Genomic DNA, 25716 nt, shown 5'->3' on the forward strand with positions numbered 1-25716 from the left:
AGAACATTATTAGCCTATATTTTAAGAGATAGGATTGATTGGGTCTTCGTTAATAACAACAATCAATAAAGAAAGGATCTGAAACTGCCTACTGTATCTTGCATATGCACATCAAGGTGGAATTTTGGTTTCATCAAAGTAATAGGAGTTTTGCTATTGACTTCAACGGAGGCAGAACTTCACCCCAGATGCAGGGAAGCTGGAAGGACTTTTTAAAATCAGCAACTGGAAACCAACCAAATTGTGGGATTTTGTGACAGCACAATAGGAGAACAAAGCAGGCAAACAACTGCTCCAACTACCTTATCCAAGTATACTTACAATAGTGGATTTTAAACTAGAATTTAGCAAGTTACTGGGCCAGATTTGATGCTCAAATAAATTACTGTAGTTTCATTGAAGCCAACTGAGTTCTTCCAGTTTACATGAGCAGAAAATTTGGCCCACTATGTTAATTGAAGTTTAACATATTTCATTTACAACTTAAAGTGCTATCTACTACCAAATATTTTTGAATACTTAAAGAAATTTACTTTGACCAAACTGGTAATTGACTATTTTATTTATACTTCAATGAGACAGTGGGGCTAACACACAATGTGGAACAGCTTCTCAAAGGATCCTTTACTGTTGGAGACATAATCACACTATGCTTTATAGATAAATGGAAGTTGTGAGTCTTTCTGTGTAAAAGCAAATGTAAAGTTTCTCCAAACAAAAACATATGCTGCATATATCGTTCATGATATGCAGTAGGTGATGAAAGGCAGATGAGCCTCTTCTCCCTTGGCCTTCAAATAAAAAGCAGTGTTATATGTTCCTCAGGTTACTACAATACAATATAATGATGGCCGTATTGCAACATTCACTGAAGTCAAGAACGTTTAAAATTTAAGGGGTTTATTCTCCTTTTGTCAAGCATTTTCTACATACAGAACATCCACATGGTGTAAGTTACAGAAGAAAAATGCATAAGTGACAGACTACTGTAAATAATTGAGTAACAGTTTACATGGCTCTCATTCACAATGGGAAAAATTGTTTAAAAGGAAAACAGATTTAGTAGCTAGAAATGTAAGCAGATTTTTATTTTAATTAAATCTACCTGCCAGGAAGTTTCCTCAAGCTAAAGAGAGATCTACTGTATCACACAGCACAGGATGCTAAATACACACACAATTACAATGCTAGAAAATTTCAGGTTTCTCAGTGATTTTACACAATCTAAACTGGAGCAAAATTTTACTTAGAAAATATTTTTTTTCTAATTGCTTTAGTAAACAGAGGACAGTTTAAAAGCTCATAAGTATTCCTTAGGAAAATTAAAAATAAATAAAAATTACCCCAAAATATTTATGTCATTACTGTAAGTCCGGATGGATGTTTTACTGCTGGCTTCTATTAGTCACATGTTTGTTTTTTTCTGATTCTATGTGCTAACATTGTTCTAAATTTAAGAACCTCATCATTCTCATTTACATGCGCAAGCTCAGTTCAAATTTATTATAACGGTTAGTTAAACTAAAAAAAAAATACAAGGGCTTTTTTTTTTTTTGCAATAATCCAATTAGAGATTTGGTGCGGAAAATCTACTGAGCAAATGGAAAAGGTTATGAAATACTTGTACATGACATTATGCACAAGCAAAAACTCTATCCACTGGTTGTAGTCTTAAATCCAGTTCTGAGTTTTATGTTAAGTTCTTCAAAATGCATGTATCAAAATTATTTTTAAAAATAAGTTTTCTTGCCAGGACCAGTGAAGTTTCATATCATTTTAACAAAGTGTGATTTATACTAAGCAGATACACATCATGTTTCTCTTTAGTAGACCTGAAACTCCCTGTTGATACAACCCTGTGATAGCAAAGTAACTTGACGCTTATATCTGTTACAAAAAAGGTAAAACTTCTGCTATCAACTGAAATTATCTCAACTAAAACTCACAATAAAAATAAATTTCTCAAACTGCACTGATCAAAAAACAGAGTACAGAAAAAACGGCAAATATAATTTGCCATTTTTTTCCTTAACGTGCTCTACAACCTGATGGAGACTAAAAACTTGAGATACTAAATGCTTCTTTTTAATGACACAAAATCCTGTAGCCACACTGGGAATAAATTATATAATTTCTACTCTTCCTTTTCCTTGTGAGACATTCCCTTCAAGGCACAAAAAGATTAAATAGTGGACAGGACAGAACATTTCAGTTTAAGAAGTTTAAGGTTGCACAACACTTCTTATTTTTTGTTGGAAGAAAACCAAACTGGAATTTAAATATATTTCAGTATGCCACTTACAAATGCAATGGGTCATATTAAGTCATTTGAAACTCCCTGAAGTGTAGGTTTGTTTTTTTACTACTTTAAAATATTGTATCATCATTTCATAATTAAGCTTTAGAATTGCTCTCATTATTAAGGTGTATCATAAATTTCAATATTGATTTTAATCAACCAATGTATCCTCAGATGGTCATTAGTAATAAGTCCCTTTGATGAGTAATCACAGTTTTAATAATTTGCTATGTCAAAGTTAATATCAAATTGTATCTGAACCAAACAAATGACAGATACAGAAGGGTCTACATTTCAAAGGAAAACAATCTAAATTTAAAGAATGGAGTTAAGTGCAATGTACTGTAGAACTATTCATTCGGTAATTATCTAATATGATTCCTTATGCTTCTCCAACCCAAATTACTGTGTTGCTTCTCTCAACTTCAGTGATTTCACAATTTAACTTATTGAGTCTTCCATCCAGGATAAACAGGGATTCCCTGGCAGGTGTCATAAGGTACTGGCCAAAGAGACCACTGTCCTTGATTAGCCGGTTCTTACTGTTCCATGGCCATTCTTCTGTCTTGACAGGCTCTTTAAGGCTCTTTACCATTTTAACTTTGCCAGAGGAGAGCTCTACAAAGAGCACATCAGTTTGTGTGCTGGAACTAGCATAGATGTTGTACTGATGGGCTTCAGTAAATGATGGCTGAAAAGCAACATCAGATATGTGCAAGTTAGTGTGAATATCAAATGCATCCTGTACTTCTCCTCTGATTGTAATGGACTGGACCCTCATGAGACCTTTCACATCATCAATGCTGACAAGGTAGTGCCCATCTGGAGAGATATATGGCGTGCCTGTCACATCACCATTGTATCCAATCACAGAATCAGTGACACTGTCCACAATAAGCTGTGGTGGAATAGCCCCAGTTGTATCAGGCTTGCAGCAGATAAAATAATATCCTCCAAGGTGTGTATAAGCCAGAGACTGAGGAATACAATTATACTCCTTTAAACTAATTGTCTTGATGTATGACATAGTTTCAAGATCCATTTTCTGGAGCACAGGCTCATCTTTGTGAAGAATAAATCCAAACCTAAGAGGAAAAAGCACAACATCAAAGAAAGAAAGCCCATAGTCTAATTATGTACAAATGAGCAATATATGCAAGCAAAGTAGAAGAGTTAAGATGTATAACAATATGTTCTTGCATATCTCAATTTCAAATGTTTCAAACAGTAAGCTGCTTATAAACATCTATGTTTTCTTGGCTTCTTTGCAATTATAATTCAGAATTTGTAAACCAAAATATTTTAAAACCATAGATCTAGTTAATTGGAAGAGCATAATTTGTTTTTTTACAAAGGGTCAGAGGTAAACATTATTCCGGATGTTTCTAAATCTATTGCCATTTTGTATATTCAGTTATAAAATCAAGTAACTTTTACCAAAACCAGAAGGGATAAAAAGCTTGAATATCAAGATGCAGTACATCCCACATATTTTAAGTCACTTCATTTAGTTCTCATATTTTGTTGAGAACATCAGATTAATCCATCTGAATTGCTACTCAGATAATAATCCAAATCCTTCTAATTTAATTAATCTGAAATAAATATCAAATAAGGATTTAGGTTTATGTCTTTCAACCACAAGGACCTCCTTTATAAAATTTTTAAACATCCTTTTGTAAATCACAGAATTTCCATTGAAAATGAGTTGTACAATTAAACCTTAAAATCCCTAAATTTTATATTGACAAAAAATTTAATGCAAACTGCATAGTAGTTGTCTAACTATCTGCATATTGTCCCACAAAGGAGCATTTCTGATCCCAATAATTATTGCATTGCACTCACACAAAAACCTTAAACATTTTCTAAAGCTTAGGAAGTGCACAGTACTCTTCCCTTCAAGATAAGAGCATAAGTAGTATTTTTTCTCAATAGGTGCTTCATCTCAATACACGTCTCAAACTTTAACTGACCCCTGGGTCCTGAGAGCTAGGTTTTCTTGCTGCTGTGTTCTAATATATCTGGAAAGCCTGACAATCTGAGCCAATGGGTTAATAGGATTCACAACAAATAAGGATGACAGTGATGCTGGGACAGAAAATTGGAATGGATTGACTGAACAAGATTAGGCTCATATTGTGTTTTGGAAAGTCTGATTTTGGATGCCTTTTCTTTTAGCTTTGACCCTGACTAAAATACCCTCCCACACTCTTCTCATGAAGCCTACTGAGACTCCGGATGCATGATATTTTGTTGCTGAAGGTGCAAAATACAGTATTCACACTTCTGCAGTAAGAGCAATGTAATTTAGCTAATGCTACACACATCGTGAAATGGCAAATGAACACGTTTGTCAGACTTTTAAAACAATATTGGGCACTATTACATACCAAATTTCCATTTGTAACATGAGGTAACTTATCAAGCAACAATATGAAATCTTAAAACTACATAGCCCACCTCAATGCACATATTAATGCACATATCAACATACTGCATACAAATGCAGAAAGGTAGCATGATTTAATAAAGATGACTAGAAAAAAGTAAATAATAACTAAATCCTGATGTCCTTTACATAATGGCCTCCACTGAGAGTTATCTTTGGGGATTAATCCCTGCACCTCCAGTGCTAACCGTAAAGAAGAATTAATTGGTAGCTACAGCGGACTCATACTCTCCATGAATCAACTGGAATAACACACATTTAACAATGGTTTATACTTACCTATTACTCAATCTTTTCCCATGCAAACCATTCAACTGGATTTTTATATGGACAAGCAATGACTGGGCAAGATAACATCTTCAGTTCTGAAGCAAATCTCCCCTTTGGTTTCATCTTTAATACCAAATTCCTCCCTCTTCCCTCAAAAAAATTGTCACATTAAGATTGCTAAGTGAAGCATTCAAAAGTCAGTAAATACAAATCAAACATGGTTTGTCCCACAACATTAGCTCAGCTTAACAACACAGCCTTTGTACTATATGGTGTGCATTAATAAAAACAAAAATTACATTTAACAAGGAAAACAGGATTTCAAACCACCACGTATTTGTAACACAGCTGAGTTAACATTGTGGGAGAAAATCTTAACCTTTGGCATTTCTTGACTTTTGAGATGAGTGAATACAATTGATGGTTTAAAAAAAAATCAGATGTTTTAATTTAAATCAGATCTTTTATAAATTAAAGACATTTTTATTTTAAAAATAAACTTGTTTAAAATTAAATTTAAGATTATAACAATGTATGTTAAGGCCTAAACCTACTACAATTTATTTGTTGACCTGTGGCCATGATCCTGAAGAGGTTCTGAGGCAAACTTAATGTATACGTTGTTTGCAAAATTACTTTTATGAGTCAAGCTAATATAGCTAAAGTGCAAGCAGAAAACACACAGTATAAATGTTAACATTATTAATGTTAAGGTAAGTTTGGCAATAAAGCTGAGACCTAGCGATGTCTATTAGTAGTTATATTTTTGTTAGCAGAAATAGCATAGGAGTTAGCATAATTATATTTAGCAATATGTGCATTGTGATAAACGTGTAAACTGCAAAAATACCAGTACAACTTTTGAAATAATGGAATTTTAGGGACTTTGTAACAGGAGCTAATCACATTGATGTATTAAAACTATTAGGAAATGTACTGATGCAAATAGCTTATGTTAAGAGCTGAAACATTAATTATGGTCATTCAGGATACCATGCACAGGCAAGGAGCTAAAATTTAACAAGTTATCATCCTGGACATGTGTGGGTGTTCAGGGTATAAAAGCTAATACATTTATATTCACAAGTGGGTTCAACAAAATAACAAGAGCAGGCAGCAGGCCAAATCCTCACTTCCACTTACAATGTGCTCCACTTATTGTTCTTTCCATCTTCCTTTCTAATGGTCTCCATAAGATTGAGCAATAGAGGGGGACATTGTGTTATCTTTACTTTGCTTTATTATAATTTTCTATGATTTCAGTTATATTTACCTCCAATACCTAAACTCAATGTCTGTGTGTGCACCCACCAATCTCATACTTAATACAAATTCTTACGTAGTGACTGAAGAAAAGAATCTGTTATTAGAGACCTGTGAAATTTCCACTCTAAAGTTATAAAAGGCTACAATTAAAACATTTACATAAATAAATATGCTGGAAGAATGAGCCCTCCTCTGGTTGCCCCATCTCGGAAGAGATATATTAGAATTGGAAAATGTGCAGAGAAGGGCAACAAAAATGATTTTGGGTTAGGAAATGAGACTGGGAATGTTCAGCTTAGAAAACAGATGACTAAGGAGAGATATGATAGAGGTTTATATAATCACAAATGGTGTTGAGATAGTGAATGAGGCAGTGTTATTTGCATAACCGAGAACTAGGGGTCACCCGATGAAATTAAAAGGCAACAGGTTTAAAACAAACAAAAGGAAGTACTTCTTCAGTCAACCTGTGAAACATTGCCAGGGAATGTTGTAAAGGCCAAAAGTATAACTGGGTTTGAGAAAGAATTAGATAAGTTCATGGAAGACAGGTACATCAATGGCTATTATCATAAAATGGTTAGTATGTTACAGATAGAGATAAGTAAAAGATTTTTTTTTTAAAAATAGAGTATCTGCATCATATTTGAAGAAAATAATATTTATAACCATTAAAATGAATCTAACCCTGTTCCTTAGAACATAATGACTATCCAAAGCAGCAAGTTGGTAAGTTTTCATCAAGTTACTGGGGAAAAAAGAAGTTAAAGAAAAGAATACCTATAATAAGTAACTGATTAGGCAGGCCTGGCCTTACCATGAGGTGAACTGAGGCGGACGCCTCAGGTGCTAGACTGTGGGAGGGTGCCACTAGGACCCAGAGTGTAGAAAATTATGTCTGTTCCTGGTGCTTATGTATTCTATCTGCTTTAGATGCACAGACATGGTGGAGTGCTGTGCTGGAGGAAGGAAGGCACAAGAGACATAACAGGCAGGCAAGAGAAAAGGTGAGAGGGAATAACAGAAAGCAGCAGGAGCTGCAGGGAGAGAGAGGAGGAGGAGCCTCTTATATACCTCTCTAGCACCCCCAGGAGCCTGGACTGATTAACAACAGCTTCTCAGGGAACTTCCTATTTCCTGCTGCTTCCCTGAACCCACTTGAGGAGAACAGGCAGTCAACTGAAGAAGTAGGAGCCAGTTAGGCCCTTAATACACTGATATCTTCCCTCACTCAGGCCCTGCTACTAGGCTGCTTATTTGTCCCATTCAATTGAGTGTTGAGAGCCACTAAGGCTGGCACAGAACAGCAGTCATGAGTCAAAGAAGAAAATGCCCCTCTGGGGCAGCATTCAGAAAAAGAAAGCAAGCAAAGGAAGCTTTTGTATCTAATCAGGAAGGCGCTCTCCTGAGATATATAGACACAAATGTTCACGGTGAGCCTCACCCCAGTGAGGATGTGAGTGGGAGGAGATGCCTGATCTTCCAGTTGTCAGATTGCAGGTGACCTGGCAGCTACTGCAGCATCCATATCTCCACCTCAAATGGATGTAACCATGCACATTCCTGAAGAAAAGTGTAGATCAGAGAAGAGTGTGGTGGAGGCTCAAGAAACAGCTGCTGCTGAGTTTAGTTCCTTAAGTCTAGATGATCCAGGACTGTGGACCCACTTGAGCAGTAGGCTAGGGGACTTCCTGGGCCACAGCAAGTGAAAAACTTCATGTTCCCCAAAGACAATGAAAATAAACATTTCCATCCAACACATTACTGGTGTGAAATCCCCAATGGTGACAAAGTGGAGAGGCCAGGGCTTATGTACTCAAAAACCCAGAATGCTGCATACTGATTTTGTTGCAAATTCTTCCAGTCTAATGTTCCAGACACATTGGGTTCTACAGGAACTAACGACTGGAAAAATCTGGCTAGAAATCTGGCATGCCATGAGAAGGTAGCAAATCACCAGAGAGTATTCCATAAGTGGAAAGAGCTTGAGATGAGACTAAGGTTAAAGGCCCCATAGATGATGAGCATCAACAGAAGATTGCATCAGAGTCTCTTTACTGGCAAAATGTTCTGAAAAGGCTCATTGCCATTGTGAGAATGCTTGCTACCCAAAACCTAGCAGTGCGTGGCAGTTCAGATCAGCTGTATGTGCCAAACAATGGAATCTTCCTTAAAATTGTGGAGCTGATAGCTGAGTTTGATGCTGTACTCCAGGAGCATCTAAGAAGAGTCATCACCCAAGAAATGTACACACACCACTACCTTGGAAAAACAATTCAAAATGAGATCATACAGTTACTGGCAACAAAAGTCAAACAGATTTGATGTTTGAAGATTGTGGCAGCAAGATATTACTCTGTTATTCTGGACTGCACACCTGACATCAGCCATATGGAACAAATGACTTTAATGGTGCATTTTGTAACAACAACAGCACCTAGTGAAAATGTCTCTGCAATGGTGACTGTCAGAGAGCATTTTCTAGATTTTATTGACATTGATGATACTACAGGAGCTGGTATGACAAATGTGCTTCTTAAAAAGCTGGAAGATACGGGAATTGCAATAGCTGACATGAGAGGTCAGGGCTACGATAATGATGCCAACATGAGAGGAAAGAACAGAGGAGTGCAGACATGGATGCGAGAGTTAAACCCTCAAGCTTTTTTTGTCCCATGCAATTCTCATTCATTGAACTTGGTGTTCAGTGATGCAGCACCAGCCTCTAGTGAGGCTGCTGAATTTTTTAATGTAATTCAAAGCATCTATGTATTTTTCTCTGCATCAACTCATTGATGGCACATTTTGAAGCAACGTTTGGGAACATCCTCTCGGACACTGAAACCACTGAGTGCCACACGATGGGAAAGTCGAGTGGAGGTGATAAAGCCTATCAAACACCAAATTGGGAAGATAGATGATGCCATAGTTCCCACTATGGAGGATAATGCTATGAGAGGAACTATTTGTGGGAGAACAGTGGCAGAGGGAAATGGAATCAACAGAAACATACATAACTTCAAATTTCTGTGTGGCTTAGTGTTGTGGCATGATATATATAGTTTGAAATGAATGTTATAAGCAAGAGACTCCAAGGTGTTGACCTTGATATATCTGGAGCAATGGAACAATGGGACAAAGCAAAGTCATACCTACAGTCTTACCAGTCAGAGGAGGGATTTCAAAACGTTCTGAAGAGTGCACAGAAGTTGGCTGAGGAACTTCACACTGAAGCTATTTTCCCACCCATTCAAGAATACAAGAGTCACCGAAGAAGAAGACATTTTGATTATGAGGCACGGGATAATCCCATAAGAGACCCTAAACAACAAATCAAGGTTGAATTCTTTAACCAGGTGTTAGATTGTGCAATGCAGTCAGTTGAAGAACGTTTCATGCAGCTCAAGGAACACAGCAGTGTATTTGGGATGTTGTATGATATTCCAAAACTCCTCACTATACCTACATCAGCAATGCAGGGCACTAGAGACAGTGTTGACACATGATGACATGCGCGATATTGACGCAAGTGATTTAGGTGATGAACTGAAAGTCCTTTCAAGATACATTTCAGAAGGATCAACTCCAAAGGCTGATCTGGAATATATGTGCACAAATTAGATGACCACCCTCTTTCCAAATGCTTTTATTGCTCTGCGCATACTTCTAACACTTCCTGTAACAGTTGCCAGTGGAGAACGCAGCTTTTCCAAGCTGAAGTTAATAAAAACACATCTATGCTCCACAATGGCACAGGAGAGGCTGGTCGGCCTTGCAACCATCTCAATAGAGCATGAGCTGGCCCAGACTGTGGACCTTCAGGAAGCAGTTCAAATCTTTGCAACCAAGAAGGCACCACTTTGATTATTCAAACAGATAAAAATGCCAGTGTTTATTCTGCAGACAAGAAAAGTTTCATTTGCTGTTCAGGCATTTGAAAGTTAAGTGTTTCTTAACATTTTTTAACAAGGCATTTTAAGTTGTTAGTTCTCCTTTATTGGGGTAGGTAGCATAGCAGTACCATGAGAGGAGTAGAACAGGAAGAAGGCAGAATTGAGACCTTTCAAAGTTTTGGCCCAAGCAAGGAGGCATGGGGGCGTCATTTGAGCTCCCTGCCTCAGGTGCCAAAATGGTGTGGGCCGGCCCTGTGATTAGGACTAGCAACATGTTATCAAAGTTGTTATTCATTGACTTATTTTTACTGAGCTAATCATATAGGGACAAACTTTTAAACACTTCAGCATTAGAGTTGGACAGACTCAGAAATACTCAGTCAGCTCAACAATACAGTTGAACAGAAGCAGCAGACTGGAAAGTTTGGGAGGGAGTAGCTGCTAATCCTGTGCTTAGAGATAAGAACTCAATGAATTGTATTTTGGGTACATTTGTTTGTCTCTGTGAGGGCTGAGTGGCAGTAGTTGTAGGCCTCTTAGCAAGCCAGGTGAGAGAGATCAGTTTGTTCACACCTTCATGAGGACTGTGCAGCTGAGACCCCATGTTTGAGGTTTTTGAGGCTCTGTCTACACTGCAGCTGGGAGGTATGACTTGGGCAAGCTCAGCTCAATGTAGCACACTAAAAAGAGCAGTGTGGATGTTGCAGCACTGGTGGTGATTGGGGCTAGCCACCTGACCCTGGACCCAGAGGGTCCAGCAGGCTTGGATTTGGACAGCTAGCCTAAGTTGCCACCCATGCCACAATGTCCATGCTGCTATCTGTAGTGCACTACCTTGAGCTGAACTATCATGAGTCTATCAGGACTGGGAATCACACCTCCCATCTGCACTGTATTCACACCCCAAGTGGTTAATCCCTCTCTGTCTTGTCAGCAATGGGTTAAACAATGGAATTTAGTATATAAGCCTGTTGCCAGGATAACTTCTGAGCTGGTGAACAGGGGCAGCAAGCAAGGGAGTTTGGTTCCTTTCTGTTCAGGTAGAGCTTTACACTAGGTGGGAGATATGGAGGATGATAGAACAACCGATATGCCTGCCTTGAGTGTAGTATGTTTTCCTTTGTGCTGGTAGACAGAAAAGATTTCTGGTGCAGAAAGTATAAGTTAGTGTCTATCCTGAATGAGAAGATATATGGTCTGGAAGAGCAAGGTTCAACATTGCGTAGCATGTGAGGAAACAAAGACGTTTTGGACAATCAGATTCAGAAATTATTGACACAGATGCCACAAGGAGAAGGACCAACTATAAAGGAATTGGTGAGAATAGAAACTGAAGGAACAGACTGGTTAGTTGTGACCAAGAGGTGGAAGAGAATCAGGAGACATTCAATCCAGCTGGAAGTACAGACTCATTCTCAGATACTCATGAGTAGATTACCAAGGAACTGGTCTCTGGGAGGCAGAAGAGAAAGCTACAGGATACGCCTGATGGATATCTTTGCCATATGAACCAAGCAGCTATCAAGAAAGATTCTTCAGACATCCTAAGCATGCGTCTAACAAAGTGGGTATTCACCCACGAAAGCTTATGCTCCAATACGTCTGTTAGTCTATAAGGTGCCACAGAACTCTTTGTTGCTTTTTACATATCCAGACTAACATGGCTACCCCTCTGATATCAGGTATCATGGAAGGGAGCTGAAGAAGGGGAAAGTCCAAATGATATTCTTGGCTGTGTGAACAGTGTGAAGCTGAAGGTTTTGGTTTTGTGGAACACTGGGCCATATTTCATTGGGAAAGTGGCCTGTATAAACAGAACAGCTGACATCTCAAAAGTAGCGGAGGCTAATCTTCTCCACCCGAGTGATAGGAGTGCATTAAACTAACAATGCAATGGGAGAGAGGTATGGAGGCAAATTTGGTACAAAATCAACTTGGCATATTGTTGACAAATTTAAACAATGTGAGAAACAATGTAAAGATATAATTAGCATTACTGAAACTTGGTGGGACAATTCACATGATTGGAATGTTAAAAATTACTGGTTATAATCTGTTTAGGATAGAGAGAATTGGTTAAAGATGTGACAACACTATTAAAGACACCATTGCCTCTTTTACAGCTATTGATGACGCAGAACCACAGGATCTTGAATGTATATATATGAATGTGCTCACAAACAATGCCTAGGAGCAGGTACTTGTGGAGGTCTGTTACAGACCATAAAATCACAACAAGAACAGAATGAGTAACTCCTTAAGCATCTGCCTGTAACATGTGGAAAGAAAAAAAATTGTATGTCAATTTGGGGGAGACATGCTAAAGCTATCATGCAGCCAGTAGTAAAAACACCAATAAAGTTCCTAAAGATTACAGAGGATAATTTTCTAACACAAAGAAGTATTGCATCCACCACAAGGTAACTATTTTGGACCTCATTATGATGGTCATTAAGCACTGAACTGAAAGTTGGTGATTGTCTAGAGACCTGATTTTGAGCTGATTCTATTCAATATGGGCAAAGAAGAGGACAGTCACAACCAGTAATACTTGGTGCTTCAAAAGGACTAATTTCCTAAAGCTGAGGCAAATTATGAGCAAAATTGTGAGGAAAAAGTTAGACAGAAAAATGTGAGTGAAAATTGAGAATTCTTTAAGAAGAATGTATTAGATGGCCAAAAAGCCAAGATTCCAAAAAATTAAGAGAAAAGACAAAGGTGGCTAAATGCCCATCTTTGTTCAGTGGTAAAGTGAAGGCAGAAATTAGAAATAAAATAGAAACAGATAAATGAGAAAAAAGAAACATACAACAAGCAATATAAATTAGATGTTATCAAGTGTAGAACATTGATAAGTGAGGCTAAAGACATCAGGGAAAAAATCACGACTAAAAAAAATAATGGGAAGGGTTTTTTTAAGTACATTAGTAACACAAACAATCCTGGCAATGATAGGCCCATTACTAGGGGAGATCGTAAAAATATTATTAATGATGCAAAAAAGCAGCAGCATTCAATAAATACTTCTGTTCTGTATCTGGAAAGAAAATGATGAAGTACTTTCTAGTTCATTTGTAACTAAAGAGGATATTAATCAGCATCTACTAGTATCTAATGATGACAGGGCAGTCATACAGAGTGGTCTAGACCACTTAACAAGCTTGGTCCGTTCATACAAAATGCTTTTTTATACTATCAAATGAAAAAGTATACATCTAGGAATAAGGAATACAGGCCACACCTACAGAACAGGCAACTGTCTCCTGGAAAGCAGTGACTCTGAAAGTCAACCTAAGCTCCATTGACTCCAGCTCTGTTATTCACGTAGCTGGAGTAGCGTAACTTAGATTGACTTACCCCCATAGTGAACAAGCCACATTAGCTTTTAGTGCAATGCTATGTCAAAAAGAGCTAATATGATCCTTGGATGTATAGCAGAGGAATAGTGAATAGGCATGGGGAGGTTATTTTGCTTCTATGTATAGCACTGGTGAGACTGATACTGGAATACTGTGTACAATTCTAGTGGCCACATTTTTTAAAAGATTTTGAAAAATTAGAGAGGGTGCAGAAAAGAACAACAATAGTGACTTGAGGGCTGAACAAAATGCCATACAGGATGAGACTTAATTTGTTTAACTTATTGAAAAGATTGAGAAGTGACGTGACTAAAGTGTGTAAGTACTTTCACATGGAAAAAATACTGTGTACCAAAGGGCTCTTTAATTTAGTGAGAAAAGGTATAACAAACAAACCAATGGCTGGAAACTGAAGCCAGACAAATTCAAATAAGAAATTAAAGGCATACATTTTAAAAAGTGAAGGTGACTAACCACTGGAACAAACTACCCATGGAAGAGGTGGATTCTCCATATCTTGTTATCCTCAAACCAAGACTAGATGCCTTTCTGTAAGATCTTCAGCCAAACACAAGTTATGTTTTAGTCAAACACAAGATGTTAGGCTTTAGACTAGATTAAGTGGGTGAAATTTAATGGTCTCTGATATACAAGAAGGGCAGTCTAGATGATACACAACTTTGCTAGATACTAATGATCATGAACTGAATAGAGTATCAGAGGGGTAGCCGTGTTAGTTTGGATCTGTAAAAAGCAACAGAGAGTCCTGTGGCACCTTTAAGACCAACTGGGCATTCACCCATGAAAGCTTGTGCTCCAATACATTTGTTAGTTTAAAGGTGCCACAAAACTGAATAGAGGCACTGGATTTATGTTGTATTACAATAATCTATAACCCACTCCCTCTCCCTCCCCCCAGCTTCTTTAGCTTCTTCCCCCTCCACCCCACCCCTTTCCCTCCTATTACTGGAAAGGTATTAACAGGACACTTCATCTTGAATGGTCCCTTAAAATACTTATGCTAACCAATCTCTTCCACCTTGTATTTAGCTGTGACATTGTGAGTACTTTTCCCAGACCCGAAGACCACCTCTGTGTAAGCTGGAAATCTTCTCTCTCATCAACAGAAGTTGATCCAATAAGAGATATTACCTCACCCACCTTGTTTCTCTAATACCCTGGGACTATCACAACTAAGATAACACTGCATAGATGATTTAATGTTTTTTTCTGACAAACTATGAAACACACTGTTAGTCCTACTCTAAGGCTACACAAGAAAATTGCATCAATTTAACAAAATTGGTTTAGAAACTGATTCAGTTAAATCAATACAACCTCCTTATTTAGGCACTCTTTATTTTGGTTTAAGAGTGTCTATACAAGGGGGTTGGATTGATTTAACTGAATCTGTTTCTTAACCAATTTCGTTAAATTGATGCCATTTTCCTGTGGAGTCAAAGGCTCAAGTAACACCAAATAGTCTGCTGGCAAGCCAGCTTATCTAGCAGCTAAAAAGTTGTAATTTAACTGATTTGTTGCAAAACCTTAAAATCACCAGGTAAAAAAAAAAATCAATGTAGGGAAAGAGGGAGGAAGAGAGTGACTTTAAAGAGCATTTTTAAAGGCTGCTTTTCTACTTATAACTGTTTTTTTAGAGAGAGTCTCTGAAATTGCGATGGGGATGGGTGTGTGTGTGTGTGTGTTCAGGGGATGGTTGTATGTGTGTGCAGGGGATGGCTGTGTGTGTGTGCGTGCTTGAAAGGAGGGTCTGCTAGTTAAGGCACTGGACTGGGATTCAGATATCCAGTTTCAGTTCCTGGATCTGCCACAGACTGCTTGTACGACCTTGAAGAAGTTACTTAAGCTCTCTGTGCCTCAATTTCCATCTCTAAAACAGTGATACTATTACTTTCTTTCTGACATCCTTTGTCATTTTCTTAGATTTCATACTCTGGGGAAGGACTCACTCTTACTTTCTGTGTACACAGCATGACAAGAAGGTGATCTCAATTTGGGCCTCCAGGTGCTACTATAATAAAAATAAAAGGAAAAATAATGTACACCTCCATGCGCTGGAGGTAGGATGTATTGCCACTGCTCTCGCTTGGAGAGTCTGGTGGGAGAAAGCAGAATTAAATTATGGTTCAATCTCAGAAGAGTCTCATCAACCAAGCTGCTGTGCAGACACATTAAATCAGCACATCTCAGTTTGGCCTGACAACTTATTCCTGGCCAGATCTTCCCTCATGTTGGCTGTGTTGATCCCCCAAAGTTCTTCAGTGGAGGGAAGATTGCAGCTGCTTTCTGCTACAAACCCTACGCAATAGACTTTTCCCTCTCAAAGGTCACATCCAAGGTCTGAACCAGCATAGACCCTGGGTGGCTGATTCCAGCCCACTCTATTAAAGCACATATGGCTGGAATTTTAAAGGAGCTAGGCACCTTACTCACTTAGGTTCCTTTCAAAATGTAAGCCTATAAAGTAAGCATAAGATAGCATGCAGAAGTTCCTGTATTCATAGAAACCTTGGCTTTTCATGCCACATTTGGACCATTTTAAAAAGGAAGATTTTAGTTTTAAAATTAATCTCATACCATTTTTGGTCTATAGCTTTTATCATTTCCATACTCTGCTGATTTCACACAAGGGCATTTCAATTAACCTTTTCTAAATGAAAAAGAATGAATGACCAGTTTGGACAATCATTCTTCAAACTAAATGTCTCCTCCAGCCTAAAACCATGTTTTCTTGTAAGGCACTGATCTAGTAACTGGGGGGATGGGAGGGGGAGAGGAGGGGTTGGTATTTATAATTTTACATTTTAAAAGATTGTCAAAAGGAGCCCCAAGCCTGGGCTGCCCATTCTTTTGAGGGATATAAATCTAAATAAATAAATACTAATAAAATGCACCGTTGCTGACAGGTGTTTTTATGTTAATTAGCCATAAACATGTGGAAGCTCCTCAAGTAGCAGTGAATGGCTTGGGGGCCTAGCACTGGGATAGATATGGAAGCTTTTCTCTCAAGATTGCCAGTTGTATGCAGTTTTCAGAGTAGCAGCCGTGTTAGTCTGTATCCTCAAAAAGAACAGAAGTACTTGTGGCAGTGTTGTTATAGCTGTGTCAGCCCCTGAATATTAGAGAGACAAGGTGGGTGAGGTAATATCTTTTATTGGACCAATAACTTCTGTTGATGAGAGACACAAGCTTGAGGGCTTATCTACACTGGCACTTCACAGCACTGCAACTTTCTCGCTCAGGGGTGTGAAAAAACAGTGCAGCACTGGTAGTTACCCACCTCATGGAGGTGGTTTTTTTAGAACGCTGGGACAGCTCTCTCCCAGTGCTGCGCCGTGAGCACAAAAGCCATGAAAGGTGTGTCATGGGCGGTATTGATCATTTTAGCAGTGGAAATATGTCTGCAGGTTTTGCTTCTGTTGTTCTGGCAGAGTCTGGTGCCGCTTTGAGTTGGTATGTCCTGGTCTGTGGGGAGCTTGCTTCTGATGATGAGTTGGAAAGGCTGGAGCATTGTTCTAAGGACATAGGAGGGGGTTTAGGAAAGATTTCTTTCAAGATGGGGTTCCATCAAGTATGCGTTGTAGTTTTTTGATGATACCCTAATATGGTTCCAGTGTGGGGTGGTAGGTGGCAATTTGGGGTGTGCAGTTGGAGGGCATTTATTTCTGTATTGAAGCAGGTTCTCTTGGGGTATTTGGATGGCCTGTTCCATAATGCAATCTACACTGGTGGAATGTCCTTGTTTGGTGAAGGTGGTTTTGAATGCGTTAAGGTGTATATTTCAGACTTTCTCCTCAGAGCATATTCTGTGGTATCTGAGTGCCTGACACCTCTATAATAATCAACACCCCCCACCACATACCTTTCAATATCCCTGGGTCCTACACATGCCATCACATCATGTAGTGTACCTCCCTGAGTGCATGTAATGTCCCAGTAACAGCTAAGTGAGTGAAACCAGACAATTACTGCATTCTTGAATAAACTCACACAGGAAAATGATAAAAGACAAAAACACCATGTCAGCTGTAGCGCTTCTCACAAAGTGATCACTCTTTATCTGATCTCTCAGTCTTCATCCTCAAAGGAAACCTGCACAAAACTTTCAAAAGGTGAGCCTGGGAGCTAAAATTCCTAACTTTGCTAGACACTAAAAATAATAGAGCAAATAGAGTCACTAGATTTATGGCTTATTCCAATAATCTATAACCCACTAAAAAAAACCCTCACCTCCCTTCTCCCCCCCCCCTCCCCTCTCTCTCTCTCTCCCCCCCTCCCCCATCACTGGAAGGATACTAATGGGCCACTTTACTTTGAATGGTCCCTTGAAATATTTGTTAACTACTTATGCTAAACAATCTTTTCTACCTTGTATTTATCTGTGACATTTTGAGTACATTTCCCAGACCTGAAGAAGAGCTCTATGTAAGCTCTAAAGCTTGTCCCGCTCACTAATGGAAATTTTCCAGTAAAAGATAATACCTTGCCCATATTGTGTCTATGACACTGCCAGTTAGAATTTGGCCTAAATTAATAGCAAATTGATTAGGTTGGTGTTGGTCCTGCTTTGAGCAGGGGGTTGGACTAGATGACCTCCTGAGGTCTCTTCCAACCCTAATGTTCTATGAAATGACATTTCTGCCATCTCATGTCTTCTCAATGTTCTATATGAAATGAATGGTTTGTTATTTCAGTCCTGATTCCTAGTAGAATGATGTCCACTTCACAAAACTGGCTTTAAATAGAACCCACTGTTGACAGTCTCAGCAGATTGGTTAGTGATTGAATGGGCAGAGATTTCACTATCCACTTAGCTTTATTTAAGGTTCTTTCTGATCTGTGTGTGGAAGTCTGTACTGCTACTCCCTATGCTTCACCTGCTGTGTGGATGCAGGAATTCAATCTCCATGACAAATTTCAAAAGCATTTAATTTTAAAATATTTTTGTTTTTAAAAAATATAGCCATGCATAATCATGCCAAGAAATTATGCCTGTGGCTTATGTGCTGTACAACTATTTTATGACTAGGCCTCCAGTAGAACAAGTGATACATCACAGAGCCTTCAGTTTTCCCAAATGATTCATAGGTAAGAAGTGGTGTGTTTAATGCAAAGTTTCCTCTCATACAAGTTGATATGCAGAGTCCTCCCTTTGTTCATTAATCCCTGATTAATATTTACGAGTTCAACCCTCATGTCTCCTTCATGCAATAAAATCATGCACGGTATCAGGCAGCCTATATGGCATTTGTCAGAGCACGTACTGGGAACTCAAACAACTCAAGTCTGCAAGAATTAGTAGCAAAACTTATTTTTTTCAACCATTTACTTTACAATTAATGAAGGTGGGAAGCTGTAACCTGCAGGCACATCACTGTATTTAGAGTATTTGTCAGAGTTACAAAAGCTGTAGTCAGTTGTTTCTTTCTCCATTTATTCTATCTGACTGTCTAATACAAATCTCAATCGTCCTAGAGGTAAATAAATTTAGCCAAATTGTATTTTGTGACAAACAATCAAAAGAAGGTTTCAGAGTGGTAGCCATGTTAGTCTGTATCAGCAAAAACAACAAGGCGTCCTTGTGGTACCATAGAGACTAACAAATTTATAGGCCACTTCCACCTTAATTGAATTGGCCTCATTAGCACTGACCCCCCATTTCGTAAGGCAACTCCCATCTTTTCATATATATACTGCTTACTGTATTTTTCACTCCATGCATCTGATGAAGTGGGTTTTAGCCCACGAAACCTTATGCCCAAATATATTTGTTAGTCTCTAAGGTACCACAAGGACGCCTCATTGTTTTTAATCAAAAGAAGAAATCTGAAGCAATAATACTTTGCTCTTCTATAGCACTTTCTAGCTGTGAGCCTAGAAGCACTTTACAAGCATGAATGAATTAAGCTTCATAATATCCACATTAAGTGCTCTGGGTAAGTACTATTATTTTAGTATCAACTTGGGTAAATTGAGGCAAGGAGAAGTTAAATGACCTCTCCAAAATGACACAGTGCAGGTGGGAAGACAATCCAGGAATCCTCACTCAGTGCCCTGCTCTACATTAGACCAGACTTCCCCCAGAAGTAAAGCACAACCAATACAGATATTTATTTATTTTTCTAATTCAAATGAAAGTAGCTGTATTAAAACATATAGTATCTTTAACAACTAAGTTAACAATATGTTCCAGCTGACTCCCTGTATGGTCTCAAAATCTATATCTGACATGAGACTTTTTTTTACTATGTTATGTGTTCCTTAATACTTAGCTGTGCTTATATTAATGCGTGTTGCCTCCTGTAAAGGAAAGATTGAGTAATGTTCACCATAAAATACAAAAGAAACAGCATTCCAGCTGAACTTCATATGAAAGCTGAGGTGAAATATATCAGTTCTTAAACAGTAGTTACATTCATAGTTAGTAGAAAAAATGCACAGAGAAGTACAAATGGATACATTTATTATAGTTCTAAAGCTAGAGCTGGAACAGGTTCTGAATATCTCAAATGCTGGGACATAGGGGATGAGCTCATCTGAGCCCTAGATTTATGGAACCAATAAGCAATATATAGGCAAAACCAGAGAATGGGAAAAAACTACCAGCTTAGATCTCTACAGCATGTTTTCTCACATAAACACCCCCCCAACATGAAAGACTTCCACTACCTCCCTATATCCATTACAGCCACTGCAAACTAGTTGCCTTTCATTCAACACCCTTCACGGTCATGCCTTTAGCTACTTCTCAAAATTCTTCTCTCTAGTTTCTCCATTCCGCCAATAACAGCCTCTTCTCTCACTTTGAGGTTCTCTTACTTCATCAGCTTTGTGAAACATTTTATCTCTATTGTCTTCATCCAGTGAATACCCACATACTTTAGGTATGATCAATTTTCCACATTCTCTCATAGAATCAATGGAATTGCCATGGCAGGTTAGACTAGTGGTCTGTCTGGTCCAGCATCCTGTCTGACAGTAGCCACTACCGGATAGCTAAGAAACCCTGCAGTAAGCAATTATGAAATAGCCCGCACCCAGGGAAAATTTCTTCCCCAGCCCTTTCATTTAGAGTTGGCTTATGTCCTGAAGCATGGGGGTTTAATTCAGATTTCAAGGTATGTTTATTTTTAAATCCTAACAATGGTAATTCTGGATATTCACGTTACCTATATTACAATGACTCTATTGGTTTTTCAAGTTCTACATGCCTCTTTTTGTTTGTTATCGCTACCTACGCTTGCATTGTTTTTCAATATTTTTTCATTGTTTTAACTGTTGTGGCCTGTGAGAAGAATGAATCATACGTTATACAAATAGATTAGGTTGTAATATATATCCTCAAAAGGAATAGAACAGAAGTCTTTCACTGTATGAGAAAATATCGTGTGAGAGTGCAGTATACATATTCTGCTGCCACCATGGGATTTATATAGCTACCTCCTTTCCATTGCCTGAAACACTTACATAAGTGATTTGTCATTGTCTTTTAGAGCATGAGTAATTTTCACAACTGCTCCAACTCTACTGCTACTGCAGAAAAAGAACCTGGTAATACCCACTGTTGGATATGCTTTATATAATACTCCTATTCAAATTCTACACCTGTGACATTTGGACTGGAGCACCCTCCCTGATGCTCTAGAGTAGACCAATAAGAGTAAAGATTCTCTTTTAGTGATGGAAGGAGTCCTCAGTTTGATTATTTTCTTTCTTTGTTATATGCATCTTTATTTCTTCCCCTACTTTAAAAATGCTTTGAAGGTATTAGCACAGTTTAAAGTCTAGGTGACTCTGTGGATAGATGAATCTGAAGTCCAGATGCTTATCTGAAATCTTATATGAACTACCAAGCCTCTTTAGCTTCCCCATCCATAGACTCATAGACTTTAAGGTCAGAAGGGACCATTACGATCATCTAGTCTGACCTCCTGCACAACGCAGGCCACAGATTCTCACCTACACATTCCTGAAACAAATCCCTAACCTATGCCTGAGTTATTGAAGTCCTCAAATACTGGTTTAAAGACCTCAAGGTGCAGAGAATTCTCCAGCAAGTGACCCGTGCCCCACGCTGCAGAGAAAGGCGAAAAATCTCCAGGGCCTCTGCCAATCTGCCCTGGAGGACAATTCCTTCCCGACCCCAAATATGGCGATCAGTTAAACCCTGAGCATGTGGGCAAGACTCACCAGCCAGCACTCAGGAAAGAATTCTCTGTAGTAACTCAGATCCCACCCCATCTAACATCCCATCACAGACCATTGGGCATATTTACCTGCTAATAATCAAAGATCAATTAATTGCCAAAATTAGGCTATCCCATCATACCATCCCCTCCATAAACTTATCAAGCTTAGTCTTGAAGCCAGATATGTCTTTTGCCCCCCACTACTCCCCTTGGAAGGCTATTCCAGAACTTCACTCCTCTAATGGTTAGAAACCTTCGTCTAATTTCAAGTCTAAACTTCCTAATGTCCAGTTTATATCCATTTGTTCTTGTGTCCACATTGGTACTAAGCTTGAATAATTCCACTCCCTCCCTGATATTTATCCCTCTGATATATTTATAAAGAGCACTCATATCTCCCCTCAGCCTTCTTTTGGTTAGGCTAAACAAGCCAAGCTCTTTGAGTCTCCTTTCATAACACAGGTTTTCCATTCCTCAGATCATCCTAGTAGCCCTTCTCTGAACCTGCTCCAGTTTGAATTCATCCTTCTTAAACATGGGAGACCAGAACTGCACACAGTATTCCAGATGAGGTCTCACCAGTGCCTTGTAGAATGGTACTAACACCTCCTTATCTCTACTGGAAATACCTCCCATGATGCATCCCAAGACCACATTAGCTTTTTTCAAGGCCATATCACATTGGCGGCTCATAGTCATCCTGTGATCAACCAATACTCCAAGGTCCTTCTCCTCTGTTACTTCCAACTGATGCGTCCCCCGTTTATAACAATAATTGTTGTTATTAATCCCTAAATGCATGACCTTGCACTTTTCACTATTAAATTTCATACTATTACTCCAGTTTAGAAGGTCATTCAGATCTTCCTATATGATATCCCGGTCCTTCTCTGTATTGGCAATACCTCCCAGCTTCGTGTCATCTGCAAACTTTATTAGCACTTTCCCACTTTTTGTGCCATGGTCAGTAATAAAAAGATTAAATAAGATTGGTCCCAAAACCGATCCCTGAGGAACTCCACTAGTAACTTCCTTCCAGCCTGACACTTCACCTTTCAATATGACCCGTTGTAGTCTCCCCTTTAACCAGTTCCTTATCCACCTTTCAATTTTCATATTGATCCCCATCTTTTCCAATTTAGCTAATAATTCCCCATGTGGAACCGTATCAAATGCCTTACTGAAATCGAGGTAAATTAGATCCACTGCATTTCCTTTGTCTAAAAAATCTGTTACCTTCTCAAAGAAGGAGTTCAGGTTGGTTTGGCACGATCTACCTTTTGTAAAGCCATGTTGTATTTTGACCGAATTACCGTTGACCTCAATGTCCTTAACTACTTTCTCCTTCAAAATTTTTTCCAAGACCTTGCATACTACAGATGTCAAACTAACAGGCCTATAAGTTACTCGGATCACTTTTTTCCCCCTTCTTAAAAATAGGAACTATGTTAGCAATTCTCCAGTGGTACGGTACTGGGTTTACTGAGTCATTAAAAATTCTTGCTAATGGGCTTGCAATGTCATGTGCCAGTTCCTTTAATATTCTTGGATGACGATTATCTGGGCCCCCCGATTTAGTCCCATTAAGATGTTCGAGTTTGGCTTCTACCTCAGATGCGGTAATATCTACCTCCATATCCTCATTCGTCATCCTACCATTATCGCTAAGATCCTCATTAGCCTCATTAAAGACTGAGGCAAAGTATTTGTTTAGATATTGGGCCATGCCTAGATTATCCTTAACCTCCACTCCATCCTCAGCGTTTAGTGGTCCCACTTCTTCTCTCTTTGTTTTCTTCTTATTTATATGGCTATAGAACCTTTTACTATTGGTTTTAATTCCCTTTGCAAGGTCCAACTCTACCTGGCTTTTGGCCTTTCTCACTTTATCCCTGCATGTTCTGACCTCAATAAGGTAGCTTTCCTTGCTAATCCCTCCCATCTTCCACTCCTTGTAGGCTTTCTGCTTTTTCTTAATTACCTCTCTGAGATGCTTGCTCATCAAGCTTGGTCTACAACTCCTGCCTATGAATTTTTTCCCCTTTCTTGGGAGGCATGCTTCTGATAGTTTCTGCAACTTTGACTTGAAGTAATTCCAGGCCTCCTCTGCCTTTAGATCCACAAGTTCTTCAGTCCACACCACTTCCCTAACTAATTTCCTTAATTTTTTAAAGTTAGCCCTTTTAAAATCAAAAACCCTAGTCCCAGATCTATTTTTGTTTATCCTTCCATCTAGTTTGAACTGAATTAGGTCATGATCGCTCAAACCAAGGTTGTCCCCTACAACCATTTCTTCTATGAGGTCCTCACTACTCACCAAAACCAAATCTAAAATGGCATCCCTTCTTGTTGGTTCTTCAACTACTCGGTAAAGGAATCCATCAGCTATCACATCCAGGAAAATCTGAACCCTATTATTATTACTAGCACTTGTCCTCCAGACTATATCTGGGAAGTTAAAGTCTCCCATGATCACACAATTCCCATTAGTGTTTACTTCATTAAAAAGATTAAAGAGGTCTCCATCCATATCCAAATTGGATCCTGGCGGTCTGTAGCACACTCCAAGCAGTATCTCAGGGGAGGCTCTAGTAGCTTTCTTTCCCAATGTGATTTTTGCCTAGACAGACTGTTTTCTCCATTCCATCACTTCTTATTTCTTCACAGTCTACTTCATCATTGATATACAATGCTACTCCACCACCTTTGCCTTTATTTCTGTCTTTCCTAAACAGCACATAGCCTTCAATACCTGTACTCCAGTCATGACTACTATTACACCATGTTTTTGTTACCCCTATAATATCCGGTTTCACTTCCTGCACCAGTAGCTCTAGTTCCCCCATTTTGTTACCTAGGCTCCCCGCACTAGTGTACAAACATCTTAATTTTTGCCGTTTGGCTTCACTAACATCCTTTACCCGATTAGGCACAGACATTCTACCGCCAGTGTCACCTATTAGACTGGTATCTACACAACCCTTCCTCCTTACATGCATTCTCATACCCAAGGCTGTATCCTTTCTTACTTTGTTTTCTTCCTTTTCAATGTTAAATTCCGGCATGGAGATTAACTGGACATCTCCCAACCATCTCCCCCAAATTTCTAGTTTAAAGTTCTCTTCATCAGTTACACCAGCCTCCATCCTAGAAGTCTATTTCCCTCCTTACTCAGGTGAAGTCCGTCCCGAGAGAACAGTCCTTTGTCCATGAATGCTTCCCAGTGGCCATACATCCCAAAGCCCTCCTTGTAGTACCACTGCCTGAGCCATCTGTTAATCGCCATAATCTTGTCACACCTTTGTTGCCCTTCTCTAGGAACAGGCAGAATCCCATTGAAGATCGCCTGAGCCTCGATTTCCTTAAACGTCTTCCCCAGCCTGGCATAGTCTCCCTTGATACGTTCCAGCGAGAATCTAGCTGTATCATTTGTTCCCACATGAAAGACAATCAGCGGATTCTTTCCCGCTCCCATTAGGATCCTTTTCAGCCTCGGGTCCACATCCCTTATCTTAGCACCCGGCAGACAGCACACCCTTCTGTTCTCCGGATCAGCTCTAGTTACAGGCCTGTCTATTCTTCTCAGTAAGGAGTCCCCAATCACTTAGACCTGCCTTTTCCTGGTAATGGTGCGATTCTCCAGTCTATCCCCTGCTCCCTCTGGGTGCAAGTCCTCTCGATTTCTATTGTCCCCTATAATCCTCCGCAACCCATCCCGTATCCTCCTGGGGCTCATATTTGGTGTTGTGATCTTCATTGACTCTTCCCCTCTTCCTATAGGACTAGCTGCTCTTCTCTTCTTCCTTGCCCTCTCACCTTCAGCGACCACCTGCTGTGCCCCTCCTTCATTTTCCAACTCCGCAAACCCGTTCCTGAGCTCTATTTCTCCTTCACTAGCCTGTCTTTTCCTCTGCCTGGTTCTCTTAGTCACATGCTTCCACTGTCCACTTTCTTCACCGAGCAGTCT

At 39.1% G+C, this 25716-nt stretch overlaps 1 protein-coding gene across 6 annotated transcripts in view; it reads right to left on the reverse strand.

Moving 5' to 3' along the window:
- Window positions 1–883: 883 nt before the first annotated feature.
- FSTL5 (follistatin like 5) overlaps window positions 884–25716 on the reverse strand; it is a 639703-nt gene continuing 614870 nt past the window's right edge. For all 6 annotated transcript variants that reach the window (XM_065596497.1, XM_065596498.1, XM_005299299.5 and 3 more), the window contains one exon: window positions 884–3384. In XM_065596497.1, coding sequence (XP_065452569.1) covers window positions 2682–3384 — 703 coding nt within the window. In that variant the 3' untranslated portion in view covers window positions 884–2681. The remainder of the gene's footprint in view (window positions 3385–25716) is intronic.

Source organism: Chrysemys picta, chromosome 5, assembly GCF_011386835.1.
Source record: "Chrysemys picta bellii isolate R12L10 chromosome 5, ASM1138683v2, whole genome shotgun sequence".
Taxonomy (NCBI): domain Eukaryota; kingdom Metazoa; phylum Chordata; order Testudines; family Emydidae; genus Chrysemys; species Chrysemys picta.